At 53.5% G+C, this 25,183-nt stretch overlaps 1 protein-coding gene across 1 annotated transcript in view; it reads right to left on the reverse strand.

Moving 5' to 3' along the window:
• LOC146032683 (kunitz-type serine protease inhibitor vestiginin-3-like) overlaps positions 1-12,199 on the reverse strand; it is a 57,255-nt gene extending 45,056 nt beyond the window's left edge. Inside the window, exon 1 of the mRNA XM_083158508.1 lies at positions 11,968-12,199. Coding sequence (XP_083014634.1) covers positions 11,968-12,031 — 64 coding nt within the window. The 5' untranslated portion in view covers positions 12,032-12,199. The remainder of the gene's footprint in view (positions 1-11,967) is intronic.
• Between the last annotated feature and the right edge of the window lie 12,984 nt (positions 12,200-25,183).

Raw genomic sequence — 25,183 nt, forward strand, 5'->3', positions numbered from 1 at the left:
TATTACACTCTGGATGGGGGACCCCATCACTGTCTGTATTACACTCTGGATGCGGGACCCCGTCACTGTCTGTATTACACTCTGGATGGGGGACCCGTCTCTGTCTGTATTACACTCTGGGTGTGGGACCTCGTCACTCTCTGTATTACACTCTGGATGGGGGACCCCGTCACTGTCTGTATTACACTCTGAATGGGGGACCCCGTCACTGTCTGTATTACACTCTGGATGTGGGACCCCGTCACTGTCTGTATTACACTCTGGATGCGGGACCCCGTCACTGTCTGTATTACACTCTGGATGTGGGACCCCGTCACTCTCTGTATTACACTCTGGATGGGGGACCCCGTCACTGTCTGTATTACACTCTGGATGTGGGACCCTGTCACTGTCTGTATTACACTCTGGATGGGGGACCCCATCACTCTCTGTATTACACTCTGGATGGGGGACCCCGTCACTGTCTGTATTACACTCTGGATGGGGGACCCCGTCACTGTCTGTATTACACTCTGGATGCGGGACCCCGTCACTCTCTGTATTACACTCTGGATATGGGACCCCGTCACGCTCTGTATTACACTCTGGATGCGGGACCCCGTCACTCTCTGTATTACACTCTGGATGGGGGACCCCGTCACTCTCTGTATTACACTCTGGATGGGGGACCCCGTCACTCTCTGTATTACACTCTGGATGCGGGACCCCGTCACTGTCTGTATTACACTCTGGATGGGGGACCCCGTCACTCTCTGTATTACACTCTGGATGGGGGACCCCGTCACGCTCTGTATTACACTCTGGATGGGGGACCCCGTCACGCTCTGTATTACACTCTGGATGGGGGACCCCGTCACGCTCTGTATTACACTCTGGATGGGGGACCCCGTCACGCTCTGTATTACACTCTGGATGAGGGACCCCGTCACGCTCTGTATTACAGTCTGGATGGGGGACCCCGTCACTGTCTGTATTACACTCTGGATGCGGGACCCCGTCACTGTCTGTTTTACACTCTGGATGCGGGACCCCGTCACTCTCTGTATTACACTCTGGATGGGGGACCCCGTCACGCTCTGTATTACACTCTGGATGGGGGACCCCGTCACGCTCTGTATTACACTCTGGATGGGGGACCCCGTCACGCTCTGTATTACACTCTGGATGGGGGACCCCGTCACTGTCTGTTTTACACTCTGGATGCGGGACCCCGTCACTCTCTGTATTACACTCTGGATGGGGGACCCCGTCACGCTCTGTATTACACTCTGGATGGGGGACCCCGTCACGCTCTGTATTACACTCTGGATGGGGGACCCCGTCACGCTCTGTATTACACTCTGGATGGGGGACCCCGTCACGCTCTGTATTACACTCTGGATGAGGGACCCCGTCACGCTCTGTATTACAGTCTGGATGGGGGACCCCGTCACTGTCTGTATTACACTCTGGATGGGGGACCCCGTCACTGTCTGTATTACACTCTGGATGGGGGACCCCGTCACGCTCTTTATTACACTCTGGATGGGGGACCCCGTCACTGTCTGTATTACACTCTGGATGGGGGACCCCGTCACTCTCTGTATTACACTCTGGATGCGGGACCCCGTCACTGTCTGTATTACACTCTGGATGCGGGACCCCGTCACGCTCTGTATTACACTCTGGATGGGGGACCCCGTCACGCTCTGTATTACACTCTGGATGGGGGACCCCGTCACGCTCTGTATTACACTCTGGATGGGGGACCCCGTCACGCTCTGTATTACACTCTGGATGGGGGACCCCGTCACTCTCTGTATTACACTCTGGATGCGGGACCCCGTCACTGTCTGTATTACACTCTGGGTGGGGGACCCCGTCACTGTCTGTATTACACTCTGGATGGGGGACCCCGTCACTGTCTGTATTACACTCTGGATGGGGGACCCCGTCACTGTCTGTATTACACTCTGGATGGGGGACCCCGTCACGCTCTGTATTACACTCTGGATGGGGGACCCCGTCACTGTCTGTATTACACTCTGGATGGGGGACCCCGTCACTGTCTGTATTACACTCTGGATGGGGGACCCCGTCACTCTCTGTATTACACTCTGGATGGGGGACCCCGTCACTGTCTGTATTACACTCTGGATGGGGGACCCCGTCACGCTCTGTATTACACTCTGGATGGGGGACCCCGTCACGCTCTGTATTACACTCTGGATGGGGGACCCCGTCACGCTCTGTATTACACTCTGGATGAGGGACCCCGTCACTGTCTGTATTACACTCTGGATGGGGGACCCCATCACTGTCTGTATTACACTCTGGATGGGGGACCCCGTCACGCTCTGTATTACACTCTGGATGGGGGACCCCGTCACGCTCTGTATTACACTCTGGATGGGGGACCCCGTCACGCTCTGTATTACACTCTGGATGGGGGACCCCGTCACGCTCTGTATTACACTCTGGATGGGGGACCCCGTCACTGTCTGTATTACACTCTGGATGGGGGACCCCGTCACGCTCTGTATTACACTCTGGATGGGGGACCCCGTCACGCTCTGTATTACACTCTGGATGTGGGACCCCGTCACTGTCTGTATTACACTCTGGATGGGGGACCCGTCACTGTCTGTATTACACTCTGGATGGGGGACCCTGTCACGCTCTGTATTACACTCTGGATGGGGCAGCCCGTCACGCTCTGTATTACACTCTGGATATGGGACCCCGTCACGCTCTGTATTACACTCTGGATGGGGGACCCCGTCACTCTCTGTATTACACTCTGGATGCGGGACCCCGTCACTCTCTGTATTACACTGTGGATGGGGGACACCGTCACTCTCTGTATTACACTCTGGATGCGGGACCCCGTCACGCTCTGTATTACACTCTGGATGGGGGACACCGTCACTCTCTGTATTACACTCTGGATGCGGGACCCCGTCACTCTCTGTATTACACTCTGGATGGGGGACCCCGTCACTGTCTGTATTACACTCTGGATGGGGGACCCCGTCACTGTCTGTATTACACTCTGGATGGGGGACCCCGTCACTCTCTGTATTACACTCTGGATGCGGGACCCCGTCACTCTCTGTATTACATTCTGGATGCGGGACCCCGTCACTCTCTGTATTACACTCTGGATGGGGGACCCCGTCACTCTCTGTATTACACTCTGGATGGGGGACCCCGTCACTGACTGTATTACACTCTGGATGGGGGACCCCGTCACTGACTGTATTACACTCTGGATGGGGGACCCCGTCACTGTCTGTATTACACTCTGGATGGGGGACCCCGTCACTGTCTGTATTACACTCTGGATGGGGGACCCCGTCACTGTCTGTATTACACTCTGGATGGGGGACCCCGTCACGCTCTGTATTACACTCTGGATGGGGGACCCCGTCACTGTCTGTATTACACTCTGGATGGGGGACCCCGTCACGCTCTGTATTACACTCTGGATGGGGGACCCCGTCGCGCTCTGTATTACACTCTGGATGGGGGACCCCGTCACGCTCTGTATTACACTCTGGATGGGGGACCCCGTCACTGTCTGTATTACACTCTGGATGCGGGACCCCGTCACTCTCTGTATTACACTCTGGATGCGGGACCCCGTCACTGTCTGTATTACACTCTGGATGGGGGACCCTGTCACTGTCTGTATTACACTCTGGATGGGGGACCCCGTCACTGTCTGTATTACACTCTGTATGCGGGACCCCTTCACTCTCTGTATTACACTCTGGATGGGGGACCCCGTCACTGTCTGTATTACACTCTGGATATGGGACCCCGTCACTGTCTGTATTACATTCTGGATGTGGGACCCCGTCACTGTCTGTATTACACTCTGGATGGGGGACCCCGTCACTGTCTGTATTACACTCTGGATGGGGGACCCCGTCACTCTCTGTATTACACTCTGGATGCGGGACCCCATCACTCTCTGTATTACACTCTGGATGGGGGACCCCGTCACTGTCTGTATTACACTCTGGATGCGGGACCCCGTCACTCTCTGTATTACACTCTGGATGGGGGACCCCGTCACACTCTGTATTACACTCTGGATGCGGGACCCGTCACTGTCTGTATTACACTCTGGATGGGGGACCCCGTCACGCTCTGTATTACACTCTGGATGGGGGACCCCGTCACGCTCTGTATTACACTCTGGATGGGGGACCCCGTCGCGCTCTGTATTACACTCTGGATGGGGGACCTCGTCACTCTCTGTATTACACTCTGGTTGGGGACCCCATCACTGTCTGTATTACACTCTGGATGCAGGACCCCGTCACTGTCTGTATTACACTCTGGATGCGGGACCCCGTCACTGACTGTATTACACTCTGGATGCGGGACCCCGTCACTCTCTGTATTACACTCTGGATGCGGGACCTCGTCACTCTCTGTATAACACTCTGGATGGGGGACCTCGTCACTCTCTGTATTACACTCTGGATGTGGGACCCCGTCACTGTCTGTATTACACTCTGGATGGGGAACCCCGTCACTCTCTGTATTACACTCTGGATGGGGGACCCCGTCACTCTCTGTATTACACTCTGGATGGGGGACCTCGTCACTCTCTGTATTACACTCTGGATGTGGGACCCCGTCACTGTCTGTATTACACTCTGGATGGGGAACCCCGTCACTCTCTGTATTACACTCTGGATGGGGGACCCCGTCACTCTCTGTATTACACTCTGGATGGGGGACCCCGTCACTGTCTGTATTACACTCTGGATGAGGGACCCCATCACTGTCTGTATTACACTCTGGATGGGGGACCCCGTCACTGTCTGTATTACACTCTGGATGTGGGACCCCGTCACTGTCTGTATTACACTCTGGATGTGGGACCCCGTCACTGTCTGTATTACACTCTGGATGGGGGACACCGTCACTGTCTGTATTACACTCTGGATGGGGGACACCGTCACTGTCTGTATTACACTCTGGATGAGGGACCTCGTCACGCTCTGTATTACACTCTGGATGAGGGACCCCGTCACTCTCTGTATTACACTCTGGATGCGGGACCCCGTCACTGTCTGTATTACACTCTGGATGCGGGACCCCGTCACTGTCTGTATTACACTCTGGATGGGGGACACCGTCACTGTCTGTATTACACTCTGGATGGGGGACACCGTCACTGTCTGTATTACACTCTGGATGGGGGACACCGTCACTGTCTGTATTACACTCTGGATGGGGGACACCGTCACTGTCTGTATTACACTCTGGATGAGGGACCTCGTCACGCTCTGTATTACACTCTGGATGAGGGACCCCGTCACTCTCTGTATTACACTCTGGATGCGGGACCCCGTCACTGTCTGTATTACACTCTGGATGCGGGACCCCGTCACTGTCTGTATTACACTCTTGATGGGGGACACCGTCACTGTCTGTATTACACTCTGGATGGGGGACACCGTCACTGTCTGTATTACACTCTGGATGGGGGACACCGTCACTGTCTGTATTACACTCTGGATGGGGGACACCGTCACTGTCTGTATTACACTCTGGATGGGGGACACCGTCACTGTCTGTATTACACTCTGGATGGGGGACACCGTCACTGTCTGTATTACACTCTGGATGGGGGACCCCGTCACTCTCTGTATTACACTCTGGATGGGGGACCCCGTCACTGTCTGTATTACACTCTGGATGGGGGACCTCGTCACTGTCTGTATTACACTCTGGATGGGGGACCCCGTCACTGTCTGTATTACACTCTGGATGGGGGACACCGTCACTGTCTGTATTACACTCTGGATGGGGGACCCCGTCACTGTCTGTATTACACTCTTGATGGGGGACCCCGTCACGCTCTGTATTACACTCTGGATGGGGGACCCCGTCACTCTCTGTATTACACTCTGGATGGGGGACCCCGTCTCGCTCTGTATTACACTCTGGATGGGGGACCCCGTCACTCTCTGTATTACACTCTGGATGAGGGACCCCGTCACTGTCTGTATTACACTCTGGATGAGGGACCCCGTCACTCTCTGTATTACACTCTGGATGCGGGACCCCGTCACTCTCTGTATTACACTCTGGATGAGGGACCCCGTCACTCTCTGTATTACACTCTGGATGGGGGACCCCGTCACGCTCTGTATTACACTCTGGATGAGGGACCCCGTCACTCTCTGTATTACACTCTGGATGCGTGACCCCGTCACTCTCTGTATTACACTCTGGATGGGGGACCCCGTCACACTCTGTATTACACTCTGGATGAGGGACCCCGTCACGCTCTGTATTACACTCTGGATGGGGGACCCCGTCACTCTCTGTATTACACTCTGGATGGGGACCCCGTCACTCTCTGTATTACACTCTGGATGGGGGACCTCGTCACTCTCTGTATTACACTCTGGATGTGGGACCCCGTCACTGTCTGTATTACACTCTGGATGGGGAACCCCGTCACTCTCTGTATTACACTCTGGATGGGGGACCCCGTCACTTTCTGTATTACACTCTGGATGGGGGACCCCGTCACTGTCTGTATTATACTCTGGATGCGGGACCTCGTCACTCTCTGTATTACACTCTGGATGTGGGACCCCGTCACTGTCTGTATTACACTCTGGATGGGGAACCCCGTCACTCTCTGTATTACACTCTGGATGGGGGACCCCGTCACTCTCTGTATTACACTCTGGATGGGGGACCTCGTCACTCTCTGTATTACACTCTGGATGTGGGACCCCGTCACTGTCTGTATTACACTCTGGATGGGGAACCCCGTCACTCTCTGTATTACACTCTGGATGGGGGACCCCGTCACTCTCTGTATTACACTCTGGATGGGGGACCCCGTCACTGTCTGTATTACACTCTGGATGAGGGACCCCGTCACTGTCTGTATTACACTCTGGATGGGGGACCCTGTCACTGTCTGTATTACACTCTGGATGTGGGACCCCGTCACTGTCTGTATTACACTCTGGATGGGGGACACCGTCACTGTCTGTATTACACTCTGGATGGGGGACACCGTCACTGTCTGTATTACACTCTGGATGGGGGACACCGTCACTGTCTGTATTACACTCTGGATGAGGGACCTCGTCACGCTCTGTATTACACTCTGGATGAGGGACCCCGTCACTCTCTGTATTACACTCTGGATGCGGGACCCCGTCACTGTCTGTATTACACTCTGGATGCGGGACCCCGTCACTGTCTGTATTACACTCTGGATGGGGGACACCGTCACTGTCTGTATTACACTCTGGATGGGGGACACCGTCACTGTCTGTATTACACTCTGGATGGGGGACACCGTCACTGTCTGTATTACACTCTGGATGGGGGACACCGTCACTGTCTGTATTACACTCTGGATGGGGGACCCCGTCACTCTCTGTATTACACTCTGGATGGGGGACCCCGTCACTGTCTGTATTACACTCTGGATGGGGGACCTCGTCACTGTCTGTATTACACTCTGGATGGGGGACCCCGTCACTGTCTGTATTACACTCTGGATGGGGGACACCGTCACTGTCTGTATTACACTCTGGATGGGGGACCCCGTCACTGTCTGTATTACACTCTTGATGGGGGACCCCGTCACGCTCTGTATTACACTCTGGATGGGGGACCCCGTCACTCTCTGTATTACACTCTGGATGGGGGACCCCGTCTCGCTCTGTATTACACTCTGGATGGGGGACCCCGTCACTCTCTGTATTACACTCTGGATGAGGGACCCCGTCACTGTCTGTATTACACTCTGGATGAGGGACCCCGTCACTCTCTGTATTACACTCTGGATGCGGGACCCCGTCACTCTCTGTATTACACTCTGGATGAGGGACCCCGTCACTCTCTGTATTACACTCTGGATGGGGGACCCCGTCACGCTCTGTATTACACTCTGGATGAGGGACCCCGTCACTCTCTGTATTACACTCTGGATGCGGGACCCCGTCACTCTCTGTATTACACTCTGGATGGGGGACCCCGTCACACTCTGTATTACACTCTGGATGGGGGACCCCGTCACTGTCTGTATTACACTCTGGATGGGGGACACCGTCACTGTCTGTATTACACTCTGGATGAGGGACCTCGTCACGCTCTGTATTACACTCTGGATGAGGGACCCCGTCACTCTCTGTATTACACTCTGGATGCGGGACCCCGTCACTGTCTGTATTACACTCTGGATGCGGGACCCCGTCACTGTCTGTATTACACTCTGGATGGGGGACACCGTCACTGTCTGTATTACACTCTGGATGGGGGACACCGTCACTGTCTGTATTACACTCTGGATGGGGGACACCGTCACTGTCTGTATTACACTCTGGATGGGGGACACCGTCACTGTCTGTATTACACTCTGGATGGGGGACCCCGTCACTCTCTGTATTACACTCTGGATGGGGGACCCCGTCACTGTCTGTATTACACTCTGGATGGGGGACCCCGTCACTGTCTGTATTACACTCTGGATGGGGGACCCCGTCACTGTCTGTATTACACTCTGGATGGGGGACACCGTCACTGTCTGTATTACACTCTGGATGGGGGACCCCGTCACTGTCTGTATTACACTCTTGATGGGGGACCCCGTCACGCTCTGTATTACACTCTGGATGGGGGACCCCGTCACTCTCTGTATTACACTCTGGATGGGGGACCCCGTCTCGCTCTGTATTACACTCTGGATGGGGGACCCCGTCACTCTCTGTATTACACTCTGGATGAGGGACCCCGTCACTGTCTGTATTACACTCTGGATGAGGGACCCCGTCACTCTCTGTATTACACTCTGGATGCGGGACCCCGTCACTCTCTGTATTACACTCTGGATGAGGGACCCCGTCACTCTCTGTATTACACTCTGGATGGGGGACCCCGTCACGCTCTGTATTACACTCTGGATGAGGGACCCCGTCACTCTCTGTATTACACTCTGGATGCGGGACCCCGTCACTCTCTGTATTACACTCTGGATGGGGGACCCCGTCACACTCTGTATTACACTCTGGATGAGGGACCCCGTCACGCTCTGTATTACACTCTGGATGGGGGACCCCGTCACTCTCTGTATTACACTCTGGATGGGGACCCCGTCACTCTCTGTATTACACTCTGGATGGGGGACCTCGTCACTCTCTGTATTACACTCTGGATGTGGGACCCCGTCACTGTCTGTATTACACTCTGGATGGGGAACCCCGTCACTCTCTGTATTACACTCTGGATGGGGGACCCCGTCACTTTCTGTATTACACTCTGGATGGGGGACCCCGTCACTGTCTGTATTATACTCTGGATGCGGGACCCCGTCACTCTCTGTATTACACTCTGGATGAGGGACCCCGTCACACTCTGTATTACACTCTGGATGGGGGACCCCGTCACGCTCTGTATTACACTCTGGATGCGGGACCCCGTCACTCTCTGTATTACACTCTGGATGCGGGACCCCGTCACTGTCTGTATTACACTCTGGATGGGGGACCCCGTCACTGGCTGTATTACACTCTGGATGGGGGACCCCGTCACTGTCTGTATTACACTCTGGATGTGGGACCCCGTCACACTCTGTATTACACTCTGGATGAGGGACCCCGTCACGCTCTGTATTACACTCTGGATGGGGGACCCCGTCACTCTCTGTATTACACTCTGGATGGGGACCCCGTCACTCTCTGTATTACACTCTGGATGGGGGACCTCGTCACTCTCTGTATTACACTCTGGATGTGGGACCCCGTCACTGTCTGTATTACACTCTGGATGGGGAACCCCGTCACTCTCTGTATTACACTCTGGATGGGGGACCCCGTCACTTTCTGTATTACACTCTGGATGGGGGACCCCGTCACTGTCTGTATTATACTCTGTATGGGGGACCCCGTCACTCTCTGTATTACACTCTGGATGAGGGACCCCGTCACACTCTGTATTACACTCTGGATGGGGGACCCCGTCACGCTCTGTATTACACTCTGGATGCGGGACCCCGTCACTCTCTGTATTACACTCTGGATGCGGGACCCCGTCACTGTCTGTATTACACTCTGGATGGGGGACCCCGTCACTCTCTGTATTACACTCTGGATATGGGACCCCGTCACTCTCTGTATTACACTCTGGATGGGGGACCCCGTCACTGGCTGTATTACACTCTGGATGGGGGACCCCGTCACTGTCTGTATTACACTCTGGATGTGGGACCCCGTCACGCTCTGTATTACACTCTGGATATGGGACCCCGTCACTCTCTGTATTACACTCTGGATGGGGGACCCCGTCACTGTCTGTATTACACTCTGGATGGGGGACCCCATCACTGTCTGTATTACACTCTGGATGGGGGACCTCGTCACGCTCTGTATTACACTCTGAATGGGGGACCCCGTCACTGTCTGTATTACACTCTGGATGGGGGACACCGTCACGCTCTGTATTACACTCTGGATGAGGGACCCCGTCACTGTCTGTATTACACTCTGTATGGGGGACCCCGTCACTGTCTGTATTACACTCTGGATGGGGGACCCCGTCACTCTCTGTATTACACTCTGGATGAGGGACCCCGTCACACTCTGTATTACACTCTGGATGCGGGACCCCGTCACTGTCTGTATTACACTCTGGATGGGGGACCCCGTCACTCTCTGTATTACACTCTGGATATGGGACCCCGTCACTCTCTGTATTACACTCTGGATGGGGGACCCCGTCACTGTCTGTATTACACTCTGGATGGGGGACCCCGTCACACTCTGTATTACACTCTGGATGGGGGACCCCGTCACTCTCTGTATTACACTCTGGATGCGGGACCCCGTCACTGTCTGTATTACACTCTGGATGGGGGACCCCGTCACTCTCTGTATTACACTCTGGATATGGGACCCCGTCACTCTCTGTATTACACTCTGGATGGGGGACCCCGTCACTGTCTGTATTACACTCTGGATGGGGGACCCCGTCACACTCTGTATTACACTCTGGATGTGGGACCCCGTCACTCTCTGTATTACACTCTGGATGGGGGACCCCGTCACGCTCTGTATTACACTCTGGATGGGGGACCCCGTCACGCTCTGTATTACACTCAGGATGCGGGACCCCGTCACTCTCTGTATTACACTCTGGATGCGGGACCCCGTCACTCTCTGTATTACACTCTGGATGAGGGACCCCGTCACGCTCTGTATTACACTCTGGATGCGGGACCCCGTCACTGTCTGTATTACACTCTGGATGGGGGACCCCGTCACTATCTGTATTACACTCTGGATGGGGGACCCCGTCACGCTCTGTATTACACTCTGGATGGGGGACCCCGTCACGCTCTGTATTACACTCTGGATGGGGGACCCCGTCACTGTCTGTATTACACTCTGGATGGGGGACCCCGTCACTGTCTGTATTACACTCTTGATGGGGGACCCCGTCACTGTCTGTATTACACTCTGGATGGGGGACCCCGTCACGCTCTGTATTACACTCTGGATGGGGGACCCCGTCACTATCTGTATTACACTCTGGATGGGGGACCCCGTCACTCTCTGTATTACACTCTGGATGGGGGACCCCGTCACTGTCTGTATTACACTCTGGATGGGGGACCCCGTCACTCTCTGTATTACACTCTGGATATGGGACCCCGTCACGCTCTGTATTACACTCTGGATGGGGGACCCCGTCACTCTCTGTATTACACTCTGGATGGGGGACCCCGTCACGCTCTGTAGTATACACTATGTAGGAAAGGGGGAGCCCATCACCCTCACTAATAATGTCTTGCCGCGTTTCCCCTTATCCGTAGCTCTCTGTGCATGGAGTCCATGTGTCCTTTATCGTCCCGGAAGGCCGGGCAGGGCACTGTGGATGTTTCCGGGCCCAGGCAGCTGTCAGATGAGAGACATGTACTTATAGACAGAAGGGTCTTACCTTGAGCATTGGTGTCACAGACCACGGACAGTAGTCCCACACACAGAACACACAACCAGCGCATATCTCCTGGGTAAGTCGCACACAGTATCCCGCAGACCGTGACTACTCCCAGCCGGATGCCTGGAAATGAGCTTTGGATCTTGGTCCTTCCTGATAAGGGGATCGGTTTTATTATAGCAATTCATGGATAATGATAACATGAGAGAGGATTATCCACACCCAGCCGGAACTTCTCCCCATGTGATCGGTGACATCATCATGTCTTATTTATGTTAGATCATTAATCATTAGCGATGACACTGAGATAAGTGACCAAGTACAGCTTTATAATATGGACATTATTATGCATTGTGACGTTCCGTGACCAAGAGGGCTGCACTTCACAGCTTCTTATATCCATTCACCCTACAGTCAGTATAGCGACACCGGTGTTCCGACAGGGGGCATCCCGACTGACATGGGCTATACGAGCCTGCAGCATGGCGAGCAGAGTGGGCCCACAAGGGGCCCCCCTGTTACAGCACCGGCAGTCGGGATCCCGATTGTCAGCCAGTCATACCACACCCAGAACGGCTACCCAGCCTCAGTCTGAAAGGTACACTAACAGTCCAGGTTTTAAGGATTTCCATTGTCAGTGGCAGCCTAGGCAGGGTGCCATGTGCCCCTTGGGCTGCTCTGTCACTGATAGTCACGGGCCGGCACCTCAAACAATTCAACAAGTGCCCTGGGGGACTAACATTTCATGTGGCCCCGGCTGCTAGACTGACAGCCACCGCCAGCAGCCGCAATCACGTGTTCACTGCTTTTCTGTTCTCCAGGATTTCCTGCTGGTAACTGAGTGCTGTCACACCTGGTGTTCCTCTCTCCCCACAGCACTGCTCACTGTCACACCTGGTGTTCCTCTCTCCCCACAGCACTGCTCGCTGTCACACCTGGTGTTCCTCTCTCACCACAGCACTGCTCACTGTCACACCTGGTGTTCCTCTCTCCCCACAGCACTGCTCACTGTCACACCTGGTGTTCCTCTCTCCCCACAGCACTGCTTACTGTCACACCTGGTGTTCCTCTCTCCCCACAGCACTGCTCACTGTAACACCTGGTGTTCCTCTCTCCCCACAGCACTGCTCACTGTCACACCTGGTGTTCCTCTCTCCCCACAGCACTGCTCACTGTCACACCTGGTGTTCCTCTCTCCCCACAGCACTGCTCACTGTCACACCTGGTGTTCCTCTCTCCCCACAGCACTGCTCGCTGTCACACCTGGTGTTCCTCTCTCACCACAGCACTGCTCACTGTCACACCTGGTGTTCCTCTCTCCCCACAGCACTGCTCACTGTCACACCTGGTGTTCCTCTCTCCCCACAGCACTGCTCACTGTCACACCTGGTGTTCCTCTCTCCCCACAGCACTGCTCACTGTCACACCTGGTGTTCCTCTCTCCCCATAGCACTGCTCCTTGTCACACCTGGTGTTCCTCTCTCCCCACAGCACTGCTCACTGTAACACCTGGTGTTCCTCTCTCCCCACAGCACTGCTCACTGTCACACGTGGTGTTACTCTCTCCCCACAGCACTGCTCACTGTCACACCTGGTGTTCCTCTCTCCCCACAGCACTGCTCACTGTCACACCTGGTGTTCCTCTCTCCCCACAGCACTGCTCACTGTCACACCTGGTGTTCCTCTCTCCCCACAGCACTGCTCACTGTCACACCTGGTGTTCCTCTCTCCCCACAGCACTGCTCACTGTCACACCTGGTGTTCCTCTCTCCCCATAGCACTGCTCACTGTCACACCTGGTGTTCCTCTCTCCCCACAGCACTGCTCACTGTCACACCTGGTGTTCCTCTCTCCCCATAGCACTGCTCACTGTCACACCTGGTGTTCCTCTCTCCCCACAGCACTGCTCACTGTCACACCTGGTGTTCCTCTCTCCCCACAGCACTGCTCACTGTCACACGTGGTGTTCCTCTCTCCCCACAGCACTGCTCACTGTCACACCTGGTGTTCCTCTCTCCCCACAGCACTGCTCACTGTCACACCTGGTGTTCCTCTCTCCCCACAGCACTGCTCACTGTCACACCTGGTGTTCCTCTCTCCCCACAGCACTGCTCGCTGTCACACCTGGTGTTCCTCTCTCCCCACAGCACTGCTCGCTGTCACACCTGGTGTTCCTCTCTCCCCATAGCACTGCTCGCTGTAACACCTGGTGTTCCTCTCTCCCCACAGCACTGCTCACTGTCACACCTGGTGTTCCTCTCTCCCCACAGCACTGCTCACTGTCACACCTGGTGTTCCTCTCTCCCCACAGCACTGCTCGCTGTCACACCTGGTGTTCCTCTCTCCCCACAGCACTGCTCGCTGTCACACCTGGTGTTCCTCTCTCCCCACAGCACTGCTCTCTGTCACACCTGGTGTTCCTCTCTCCCCACAGCACTGCTCACTGTCACACCTGGTGTTCCTCTCTCCCCACAGCACTGCTCACTGTCACACGTGGTGTTCCTCTCTCCCCACAGCACTGCTCACTGTCACACCTGGTGTTCCTCTCTCCCCACAGCACTGCTCACTGTCACACCTGGTGTTCCTCTCTCCCCACAGCACTGCTCACTGTCACACCTGGTGTTCCTCTCTCCCCACAGCACTGCTCACTGTCACACGTGGTGTTCCTCTCTCCCCACAGCACTGCTCACTGTCACACCTGGTGTTCCTCTCTCCCCACAGCACTGCTCATTGTCACACCTGGTGTTCCTCTCTCCCCACAGCACTGCTCACTGTAACACCTGGTGTTCCTCTCTCCCCACAGCACTGCTCACTGTCACACGTGGTGTTACTCTCTCCCCACAGCACTGCTCACTGTCACACCTGGTGTTCCTCTCTACCCACAGCACTGCTCACTGTCACACCTGGTGTTCCTCTCTCCCCACAGCACTGCTCATTGTCACACCTGGTGTTCCTCTCTCCCCACAGCACTGCTCACTGTCACACCTGGTGTTCCTCTCTCCCCACAGCACTGCTCACTGTAACACCTGGTGTTCCTCTCTCCCCACAGCACTGCTCACTGTCACACGTGGTGTTCCTCTCTCCCCACAGCACTTCTCACTGTCACACCTGGTGTTCCTCTCTCCCCACAGCACTGATCACTGTCACAGCTGGTGTTCCTCTCTCCCCACAGCACTGCTCACTGTCATACCTGGTGTTTCTCTCTCCCCACAGCACTGCTCACTGTCACAGCTGGTGTTCCTCTCTCCACACAGCACTGCTCACTGTCACAGCGACCAGCTAGGTGTAGCCAGGGCCACCATCAGGGGTACAACTGTCCCGGGCCCTGCTGCTCTGATGAGAGGGGAGGGCCCAGTCCACTCTACTATGCACTGGCAGCAGCCACAGTCATGTGATCACTGTTTTCCTTTTCTCCAGGATTGCCTTCTGATTGCTCTGTGAACTGAGCGTTGTCAAACCTTTCACACCCACAGCACTGCTCGCTGTCACGCCCCGGTGTTCCTTTCTCCCCATAGCACTGCTCGCTGTCATGCCCGGTGTTCCTTTCTCCCCACAGCACTGCTCATTTTCACACCCAATGTTCCTCTCTCCCCACAGCACTGCTCACTGTCACACCTGGTGTTCCTCTCTCCCCACAGCACTGCTCACTGTCACACCCAATGTTCCTTTCTCCCCACAGCACTGCTCACTGTCACACCTGGTGTTCCTCTCTCCCTATAGCACTGCTCATTGTCACACCTGGTGTTCCTCTCTCCCCACAGCACTGCTCACTGTCACACCTGGTGTTCCTCTCTCCCCACAGCACTACTCACTGTCCCACCTGGTGTTCCTCTATCCCCACAGCACTGCTCACTGTCACAGCTGGTGTTCCTCTCTCCCCACAGCACTGTTCACTGTCACAGCTGGTGTTCCTCTCTCCCCACAGCACTGCTCACTGTAACACCTGGTGTTCCTCTCTCCCCACAGCACTGCTCACTGTCACACGTGGTGTTCCTCTCTCCCCACAGCACTTCTCACTGTCACACCTGGTGTTCCTCTCTCCCCACAGCACTGATCACTGTCACAGCTGGTGTTCCTCTCTCCCCACAGCACTGCTCACTGTCATACCTGGTGTTTCTCTCTCCCCACAGCACTGCTCACTGTCACAGCTGGTGTTCCTCTCTCCACACAGCACTGCTCACTGTCACAGCGACCAACTAGGTGTAGCCAGGGCCACCATCAGGGGTACAACTGTCCCGGGCCCTGCTGCTCTGATGAGAGGGGAGGGCCCAGTCCACTCTACTATGCACTGGCAGCAGCCACAGTCATGTGATCACTGTTTTCCTTTTCTCCAGGATTGCCTTCTGATTGCTCTGTGAACTGAGCGTTGTCAAACCTTTCACACCCACAGCACTGCTCGCTGTCACGCCCCGGTGTTCCTTTCTCCCCATAGCACTGCTCGCTGTCATGCCCGGTGTTCCTTTCTCCCCACAGCACTGCTCATTTTCACACCCAATGTTCCTCTCTCCCCACAGCACTGCTCACTGTCACACCTGGTGTTCCTCTCTCCCCACAGCACTGCTCACTGTCACACCCAATGTTCCTTTCTCCCCACAGCACTGCTCACTGTCACACCTGGTGTTCCTCTCTCCCTATAGCACTGCTCATTGTCACACCTGGTGTTCCTCTCTCCCCACAGCACTGCTCACTGTCACACCTGGTGTTCCTCTCTCCCCACAGCACTACTCACTGTCCCACCTGGTGTTCCTCTATCCCCACAGCACTGCTCACTGTCACAGCTGGTGTTCCTCTCTCCCCACAGCACTGCTCACTGTCACAGCTGGTGTTCCTCTCTCCCCACAGCACTGCTCACTGTCACACCTGGTGTTCCTCTCTCCCCACAACACTGCTCGCTGTCACACCTGGTGTTCCTCTCTCCCCACAGCACTGCTCGCTGTCACACCTGGTGTTCCTCTCTCCCCACAGCACTGCTCGCTGTCACACCTGGTGTTCCTCTCTCCCCACAGCACTGCTCACTGTCACACCTGGTGTTCCTCTCTCCCCACAGCACTGCTCACTGACACACCTGGTGTTCCTCTCTCCCCACAGCACTGCTCACTGTCACACCTGGTGTTCCTCTCTCCCCACAGCACTGCTCGCTGTCACACCTAGTGTTCCTCTCTCCCCACAGCACTGCTCACTGTCACAGCTGGTGTTCCTCTCTCCCCACAGCACTGCTCACTGTCACACCTGGTGTTCCTCTCTCCCCACAGCACTGCTCACTGTCACACCTGGTGTTCCTCTCTCCCCACAGCACTGCTCACTGTCACACCTGGTGTTCCTCTCTCCCCACAGCACTGCTCACTGTCACACCTGGTGTTCCTCTCTCCCCACAGCACTGCTCACTGTCACACCTGGTGTTCCTCTCTCCCCACAGCACTGCTCACTGTCACACCTAGTGTTCCTCTCTCCCCACAGCACTGCTCACTGTCACACCTGGTGTTCCTCTCTCCCCACAGCACTGCTCGCTGTCATGCCCGGTGTTCCTCTCTCCCCACAGCACTGCTCATTGTCACACCCAGTTTCCTCTCTCCCCACAGCACTGCTCATTGTCACACCCAGTTTCCTCTCTCCCCACAGCACTGCTCACTGTCACACCTGGTGTTCCTCTCTCCCCACAGCACTGCTCACTGTCACACCTGGTGTTCCTCTCTCCCCATAGCACTGCTCACTGTCACACGTGGTGTTCCTCTCTCCCCACAGCACTGCTCACTGTCACACCTGGTGTTCCTCTCTCCCCACAGCACTGCTCACTGTCACACCTGGTGTTCCTCTCTCCCCACAGCACTGCTCACTGTCACACGTGGTGTTCCTCTCTCCCCACAGCACTGCTCACTGTCACACCTGGTGTTCCTCTCTCCCCATAGCACTGCTCATTGTCACACCTGGTGTTCCTCTCTCCCCACAGCACTGCTCACTGTAACACCTGGTGTTCCTCTCTCCCCACAGCACTGCTCACTGTCACACGTGGTGTTACTCTCTCCCCACAGCACTGCTCACTGTCACACCTGGTGTTCCTCTCTACCCACAGCACTGCTCACTGTCACACCTGGTGTTCCTCTCTCCCCACAGCACTGCTCACTGTCATACCTGGTGTTTCTCTCTCCCCATAGCACTGCTCATTGTCACACCTGGTGTTCCTCTCTCCCCACAGCACTGCTCACTGTAACACCTGGTGTTCCTCTCTCCCCACAGCACTGCTCACTGTCACATGTGGTGTTCCTCTCTCCCCACAGCACTGCTCACTGTCACACCTGGTGTTCCTCTCTCCCCACAGCACTGATCACTGTCACAGCTGGTGTTCCTCTCTCCCCACAGCACTGCTCACTGTCATACCTGGTGTTTCTCTATCCCCACAGCACTGCTCACTGTCACAGCTGGTGTTCCTCTCTCCACACAGCACTGCTCACTGTCACAGCGACCAGCTAGGTGTAGCCAGGGCCACCATCAGGGGTACAACTGTCCCGGGCCCTGCTGCTCTGATGAGAGGGGAGGGCCCAGTCCACTTTACTATGCACTGGCAGCAGCCACAGTCATGTGATCACTGTTTTCCTTTTCTCCAGGATTGCCTTCTGATTGCTCTGTGAACTGAGCGTTGTCAAACCTTTCACACCCACAGCACTGCTCGCTGTCAGGCCCCGGTGTTCCTTTCTCCCCATAGCACTGCTCGCTGTCATGCCCGGTGTTCCTTTCTCCCCACAGCACTGCTCATTTTCACACCCAATGTTCCTCTCTCCCCACAGCACTGCTCACTGTCACACCTAGTGTTCCTCTCTCCCCACAGCACTGCTCACTGTCACACCCAATGTTCCTTTCTCCCCACAGCACTGCTCACTGTCACACCTGGTGTTCCTCTCTCCCCACAGCACTGCTCACTGTCACACCTGGTGTTCCTCTCTCCCCATAGCACTGCTCATTGTCACACCTGGTGTTCCTCTCTCCCCACAGCACTGCTCACTGTCACACCTGGTGTTCCTCTCTCCCTATAGCACTGCTCATTGTCACACCTGGTGTTCCTCTCTCCCCACAGCACTGCTCACTGTCACACCTGGTGTTCCTCTCTCCCCACAGCACTACTCACTGTCACACCTGGTGTTCCTCTCTCCCCACAGCACTGCTCACTGTCACAGCTGGTGTTCCTCTCTCCCCACAGCACTGCTCACTGTCACAGCTGGTGTTCCTCTCTCCCCACAGCACTGCTCACTGTCACACCTGGTGTTCCTCTCTCCCCACAACACTGCTCGCTGCCACACCTGGTGTTCCTCTCTCCCCACAGCACTGCTCACTGTCACACCTGGTGTTCCTCTCTCCCCACAGCACTGCTCGCTGTCACACCTGGTGTTCCTCTCTCCCCACAGCACTGCTCGCTGTCACACCTGGTGTTCCTCTCTCCCCACAGCACTGCTCACTGTCACACCTGGTGTTCCTCTCTCCCCACAGCACTGCTCACTGACACACCTGGTGTTCCTCTCTCCCCACAGCACTGCTCACTGTCACACCTGGTGTTCCTCTCTCCCCACAGCACTGCTCGCTGTCACACCTAGTGTTCCTCTCTCCCCACAGCACTGCTCACTGTCACAGCTGGTGTTCCTCTCTCCCCACAGCACTGCTCACTGTCACACCTGGTGTTCCTCTCTCCCCACAGCACTGCTCACTGTCACACCTGGTGTTCCTCTCTCCCCACAGCACTGCTCACTGTCACCCCTGGTGTTCCTCTCTCCCCACAGCACTGCTCACTGTCACACGTGGTGTTCCTCTCTCCCTACAGCACTGCTCACTGTCACACCTGGTGTTCCTCTCTCCCCACAGCACTGCTCACTGTCACACCTGGTGTTCCTCTCTCCCCACAGCACTGCTCACTGTCACACCTGGTGTTCCTCTCTCCCCACAGCACTGCTCGCTGTCATGCCCGGTGTTCCTCTCTCCCCACAGCACTGCTCATTGTCACACCCAGTTTCCTCTCTCCCCACAGCACTGCTCACTGTCACACCCGGTGTTCCTCTCTCCCCACAGCACTGCTCACTGTCACACCCAGTGTTCCTCTCTCCCCACAGCACTGCTAGTTGTCACACCCAATGTTCCTCTTTCCCCATAGCACTGCTCGCTGTCATGCCCGGTGTTCCTTTCTCCCCACAGCACTGCTCATTGTCACACCCAATGTTCCTTTCTCCCCATAGCACTGCTCATTGTCACACCCAATGTTCCTATCTCCCCACAGCACTGCTCACTGTCACACCCGGTTTCCTCTCTCCCCACAGCACTGCTCACTGTCACAGAGAACATGTAGTTGTACCTACAGACCCTCCTTCATTGTCACCTGTTATACAAGTGCAGAGTCTGGGGTGACATTTAGGGGGAAATTTACCAATATGGATTCGTAAAAAATAGGTTTATTCGTAGGCAGAAATACACCTACTTTTTACACATTTGTATTTTCGGGATTTACTATCCCGAAAATACAACAATTCGTATTCCTGATGATGGGACATTCGTATTTGTATTTACAAATACGAATACCTACACCATCGATAGGATACGACAGGAATCACCATTCAAAAGAATGGTGGTTCCTGATTTACTGAGCAGCAGTATTGATAATACAGCTGCTAATTGGTGTAAAACAGGCACGAAAATATGACAGGAAAATACACCTTGATGTTCCTGTCGTATTTGGCTTTAGCCTGCACGGATCAGTCAGATCCGTGCAGGCTTTAGTGTAAAAAAAAAGGAAATTTAAATAAATAAATAAAAAAAACAGCGTGGGGTCCCCCCCACAGCTGTAACCAGCACCAGGCTGAAAGAGCCGGGGACGGTAATTAAAAATCAGGGAACCCGACAAATAGGGGTTCCCTGATTTTTAACAACCAGCCCCAGGCTCCAGGTCCGGGGCTGGTTCCCAAAATATGGGGGACAAAATGACTAGGGGTCCCCCGTATTTTAAGAACCAGCCCCAGGCCAAACCAGCCAGCAGGGTAATGCCACAGCCGGGGGGAGACTTTTTATACAAGTCCCCCTGGCCAAAGCATTAACCCTCTGACCAGTTAACCTGGCCAGGGGCCCTGGGGGAGTGGGGACCCCTCCAATAAAGGGGTCCCCCCCTCCAGGACTTACCTGACCAGGCTGAAGCCTGGTGCTGTCCTCGATGCCCCTGGGCGGTGGGCATCAAGCTGATCTTGGTGTAAAAAAATAGAAGAATAAACTATTGTTTTAAACTGTGGAACTATGAGTCCCAGCAAGCCTCCCCTGCAAGCTGGGACTTGGAGAACCACAAGTCCCAGCCTGCTGGGCATTAAAGGGCCCGCTGGGTCTTGTAGTTCCACAATAAAAAAAATAGTTAAATAAATACACACTGACACCTGAAAAATAAAAGTTTAATACATACATTACACACACACTGATACTTACCTATCTTGATCCCGTAGGTAGGTCCCAGAGTCTTGATCCGGTGCCTTGTCCTGGTTCCGGATCATGTCGTCATTCTTCACCATGTCGATCTTCATGTCACAGTACAAAATATTTCCTAAAAACACAACAGAAATTCATAATCCTAACAAAACAATTTGGGATCTTCGAATTTTACATAGAAGGGGAGTAAACCATCTGCGCTAGGCCATACAGGATTATGGATAAACGAGGGGCCACATTTATCGAACAATCTACTCAGGGTGACAAAGGATAATATACAGTTTTTGGGATAAAAATAAAAACAAGGGAGGTTACAATATATACAATTTTTCAGATATGGTATCTTTTAGTGGGTGATGGTTTCAATTCTAGGGTCATATACCAAACCCTTGTCTTCCTCTGCATCCCTCGTTCTTACACTCATGATTTCAGTACGTTTGGTTTTTCCCCGGGTCACCATTTTAACACATTTAAACAATAACACAAAGATTACGATGGCACCACTGATGCAGAGGAGTAGTTTTCCGATACTAGCTATGATTCCTTGCGCCCATTCTCCTAGCCCGGAGAACCAATGCATTGGGTTCAACCAGGAGGTCCATTCGCTGACCTTATCACTTAAATTCCCATTTAAGCTGAAGAATCTCATCCATCCGATGATCGATTATTTCTTCTGGGTCTTCAGTATTGTTGGTAATGTAAGTACAACACTTTACCCCAAACTGTGTAGAGAGGGTGACACAATATCCTCCTGTCATGGCTGTCAAATAGTTCAACACCATCCGATGTTGAAATAGCTCTTTTTTATATGCTTGTAACTCCCTCCCAGTGTATCTAAAGGTGTCATCATAAATCTCAGTAATATTGTCTACCAAGCTTGCTAATGCTTGAATATACTTAAAATTAATGACTCCCCTGGCGGTATGGGAAATGTCTAATGCAATGAGGAGTTGAATACCGAATGATTTGTGTATCAATTCAGAAGCTAGGGGTTCCTTCTTGATTGTTAAATCCCTTTTGTGGATTTGGTCATAATGGGTATGAGTGTAAGGAGGAGGTATACCTTTGTGTATGCTTACCATTTCATCATGGGTAAGGGTCATTACTTCGGGTAACACTCTACCTAAATAACAAATTCCAACGTAGTTCATGGAGAGCCATTTGTATGCCCTTCTACCACAAATATAATAAACATCATCAGGGAGAAAATAAGGGACAGAATATTTCATGATTTTATCACACAATATCCATAAGAACATTCCCGTCCCCTGCTCCCTGACCTGTTCTTCACAGGTTTCTGGCTGTAAGGTCATATTACAATAACCGGCGGATACTCTGCTAGCCATCATTTTCTTTTTCTTTACAGTGTAAACATATTTATAGTGTCTTCCACTGGTGCGGATCTTTAATAACAATTCCTTATCAATGGGCTCTCCATCTGGACGCTGGGAGTAAGTTATCGTCTGGTTGTACCATGTCACTTCCCAAGTACAAATCTGTCTGGAACTAGAGAAGTTCATACACACCAGGGACTTATCCACCTGGTATGGATGTAATCTAAGACTAGGGGACCTGGTATACAGGTATTTCTTATCCAGTGGCCTCCCCTTATTTAAGACGCTTATCTCAGATATATTTAATGGATATGGGACTAGGCCTACACAACTTCTTTTGTGTAATACTTGTGAACACACCCAGCATTCTGTTTGGTTTAAGACCTTACCCACTAATGAGTGGTAATCAGGGCCGGTGCAAGGCACCGGAGCGCCCCAGGCGAGTCGGGGTGGGGGCGCCCCGGTGCCGGGGGGGGGGGGTGTACCTGTCCTGTGGCTGTGTATATAAAGCTTGCGGCGGCGGCAGCGGGGGGTCCCTGCAGTCAAGAAATAATGAGCGCTATCCGCCTGGCTACGCGGAAGCGCTTCTGTTGTGATTCTGAAAACACTGGCCGCACGGCGCACGCTGATTGGCTGAATCTCAGCCAATCAGCGTGCAGTCAGTGTTTCCACAACAGAATCGCTTCCGCGTAGCCAGGCAGATAGCGCTAGTTATTTCTTGACTGCAGGGACCCCCCTCTGCCGCCGCTGCAAGCTTTATATACACAGCCGCAGGACAGGTACCCCTGCGGCACAGGGGGGGGGGGGGAAATGCCGCCCTCCAGTGGCCGGCGCCCTAGGCAAATGCCTAGATTTGCCTAGTGGTGGCGCCCGCCCTGGTGGTAATCACTCAAAGAATGTCGGCTCGTAGTTGCCTTACCCATTGAATGACATCGCTGGATGCATTCTTCTTCCATCTTTGGTTGACAATATCTACAAACACAGTATTCACCAGACAATAACTCATCACATTGCCCTTGAACTACGTTTCCCTCATACCTCTTACCATCTCCTGTTATGGGTAAAGTATCAGGCTTACAGGCTTATTCCTATTGTTTTTCGTTTTTGTCCACCCACCTCCTTTTAGTATGTTAACTCTTATGAGTAGAGCCCTCCTTCCTCACGTACTCACCCTACCTCTTTACCTCACCTGTGCTCCTGTCCTGTTCTTCCCTTCCTCTACTTCATCTTCAGTCTCCTCGACAATTTTGACACCTAATTTTGAACTGATGCTGATTTTAGTTCTACCAGCTATACCCCTATTTATACTGTATTTTTCAACACACCCTGTACGTTACCTTGTAACTTGTTTTTTGTTTGCTATGTACGGCGCTGCGGACACCTTGTGGCGCCTTATAAATAAACGTACTACTACTACTACTACTTCACCTTGATCTGGGTCGATTAGTACACTATCAGAACTCCGCTCCGTTTGCTCTAGGGTGTGGCAGCCACCGAGTATCTTTGGGTGAAGGGGAAATAGAAAGAAAACAAGGGAATAGAAATAGAACCATGAACCTGTTGCTTGTAGTCCTCCCATCCTCTCTACCAGGGGCCTTGTATTTGCCTGGTCCTTTAACTTTGCTCGTACAGGTTGCTCGACCTTGGCTGCTTTTCAATCCTCCCGGAACAATGCCTCTAGCGATATTTCTTCTTTTTCGCTCTCTACACAAGGGGATTCCGGGGTTACTGGCTTTCTTGCAGTGGCACGAATGTATCCAAGTCTCTCTCTCTGCAACTTTAATTGAAGTAGTGCTGGTCAACAAAACTTGGTACGGTCCTTCCCAACGGTCTATCAAAGTCTCCTGGTTTAAGATTATGACAGTTCTCAATAGGCATGTCAGGTGTCAACAAGTTCAGTTCCTTTTGCTGTTTCCTCAGCTGTTTGTTTAGCTTTAGGATATATTGCACAGTCAGTTCATTGTTACATTTTAGATCATCCTGTGGGTCTATCATGACGTGTGGCTGCCGGCCGAACAATATCTCGAAGGGGGACAGGTTAAGCGGAGCTCTGGGAGTGGTCCTAATGCTATACAGCACAATGGGCAGTGCCTCTGGCCATAACAACCCTGTTTCGGCCATAACTTTACCCAATTTGTTCTTAATAGTACCATTCATTCTCTCAACTTTGGCGCTCGCTTGGGTTCGATATGGAGTATGAAGTTTACTATTAATTCCCAGGAGTTTACACATGATTTGGAAGACTTCTCCTGTGAAATGAGTGCCTCTGTCACTCTTGATAACCTTTGGGATACCATATCTACAGACAAACTCTTGACATATTTTCTTAGCTGTAAAAGTAGCAGTGTTGGAGGCAGCGGGGAAAGCCTCCACCCAGCTGGAAAACATGTCAACACATACTAACACATATTTCAAATTTCTACAGGGTGGTAACTGTA

The sequence above is a fragment of the Crinia signifera genome, chromosome 1 (assembly GCF_055691185.1).
Source record: "Crinia signifera chromosome 1, ASM5569118v1, whole genome shotgun sequence".
NCBI lineage: Eukaryota > Metazoa > Chordata > Amphibia > Anura > Myobatrachidae > Crinia > Crinia signifera.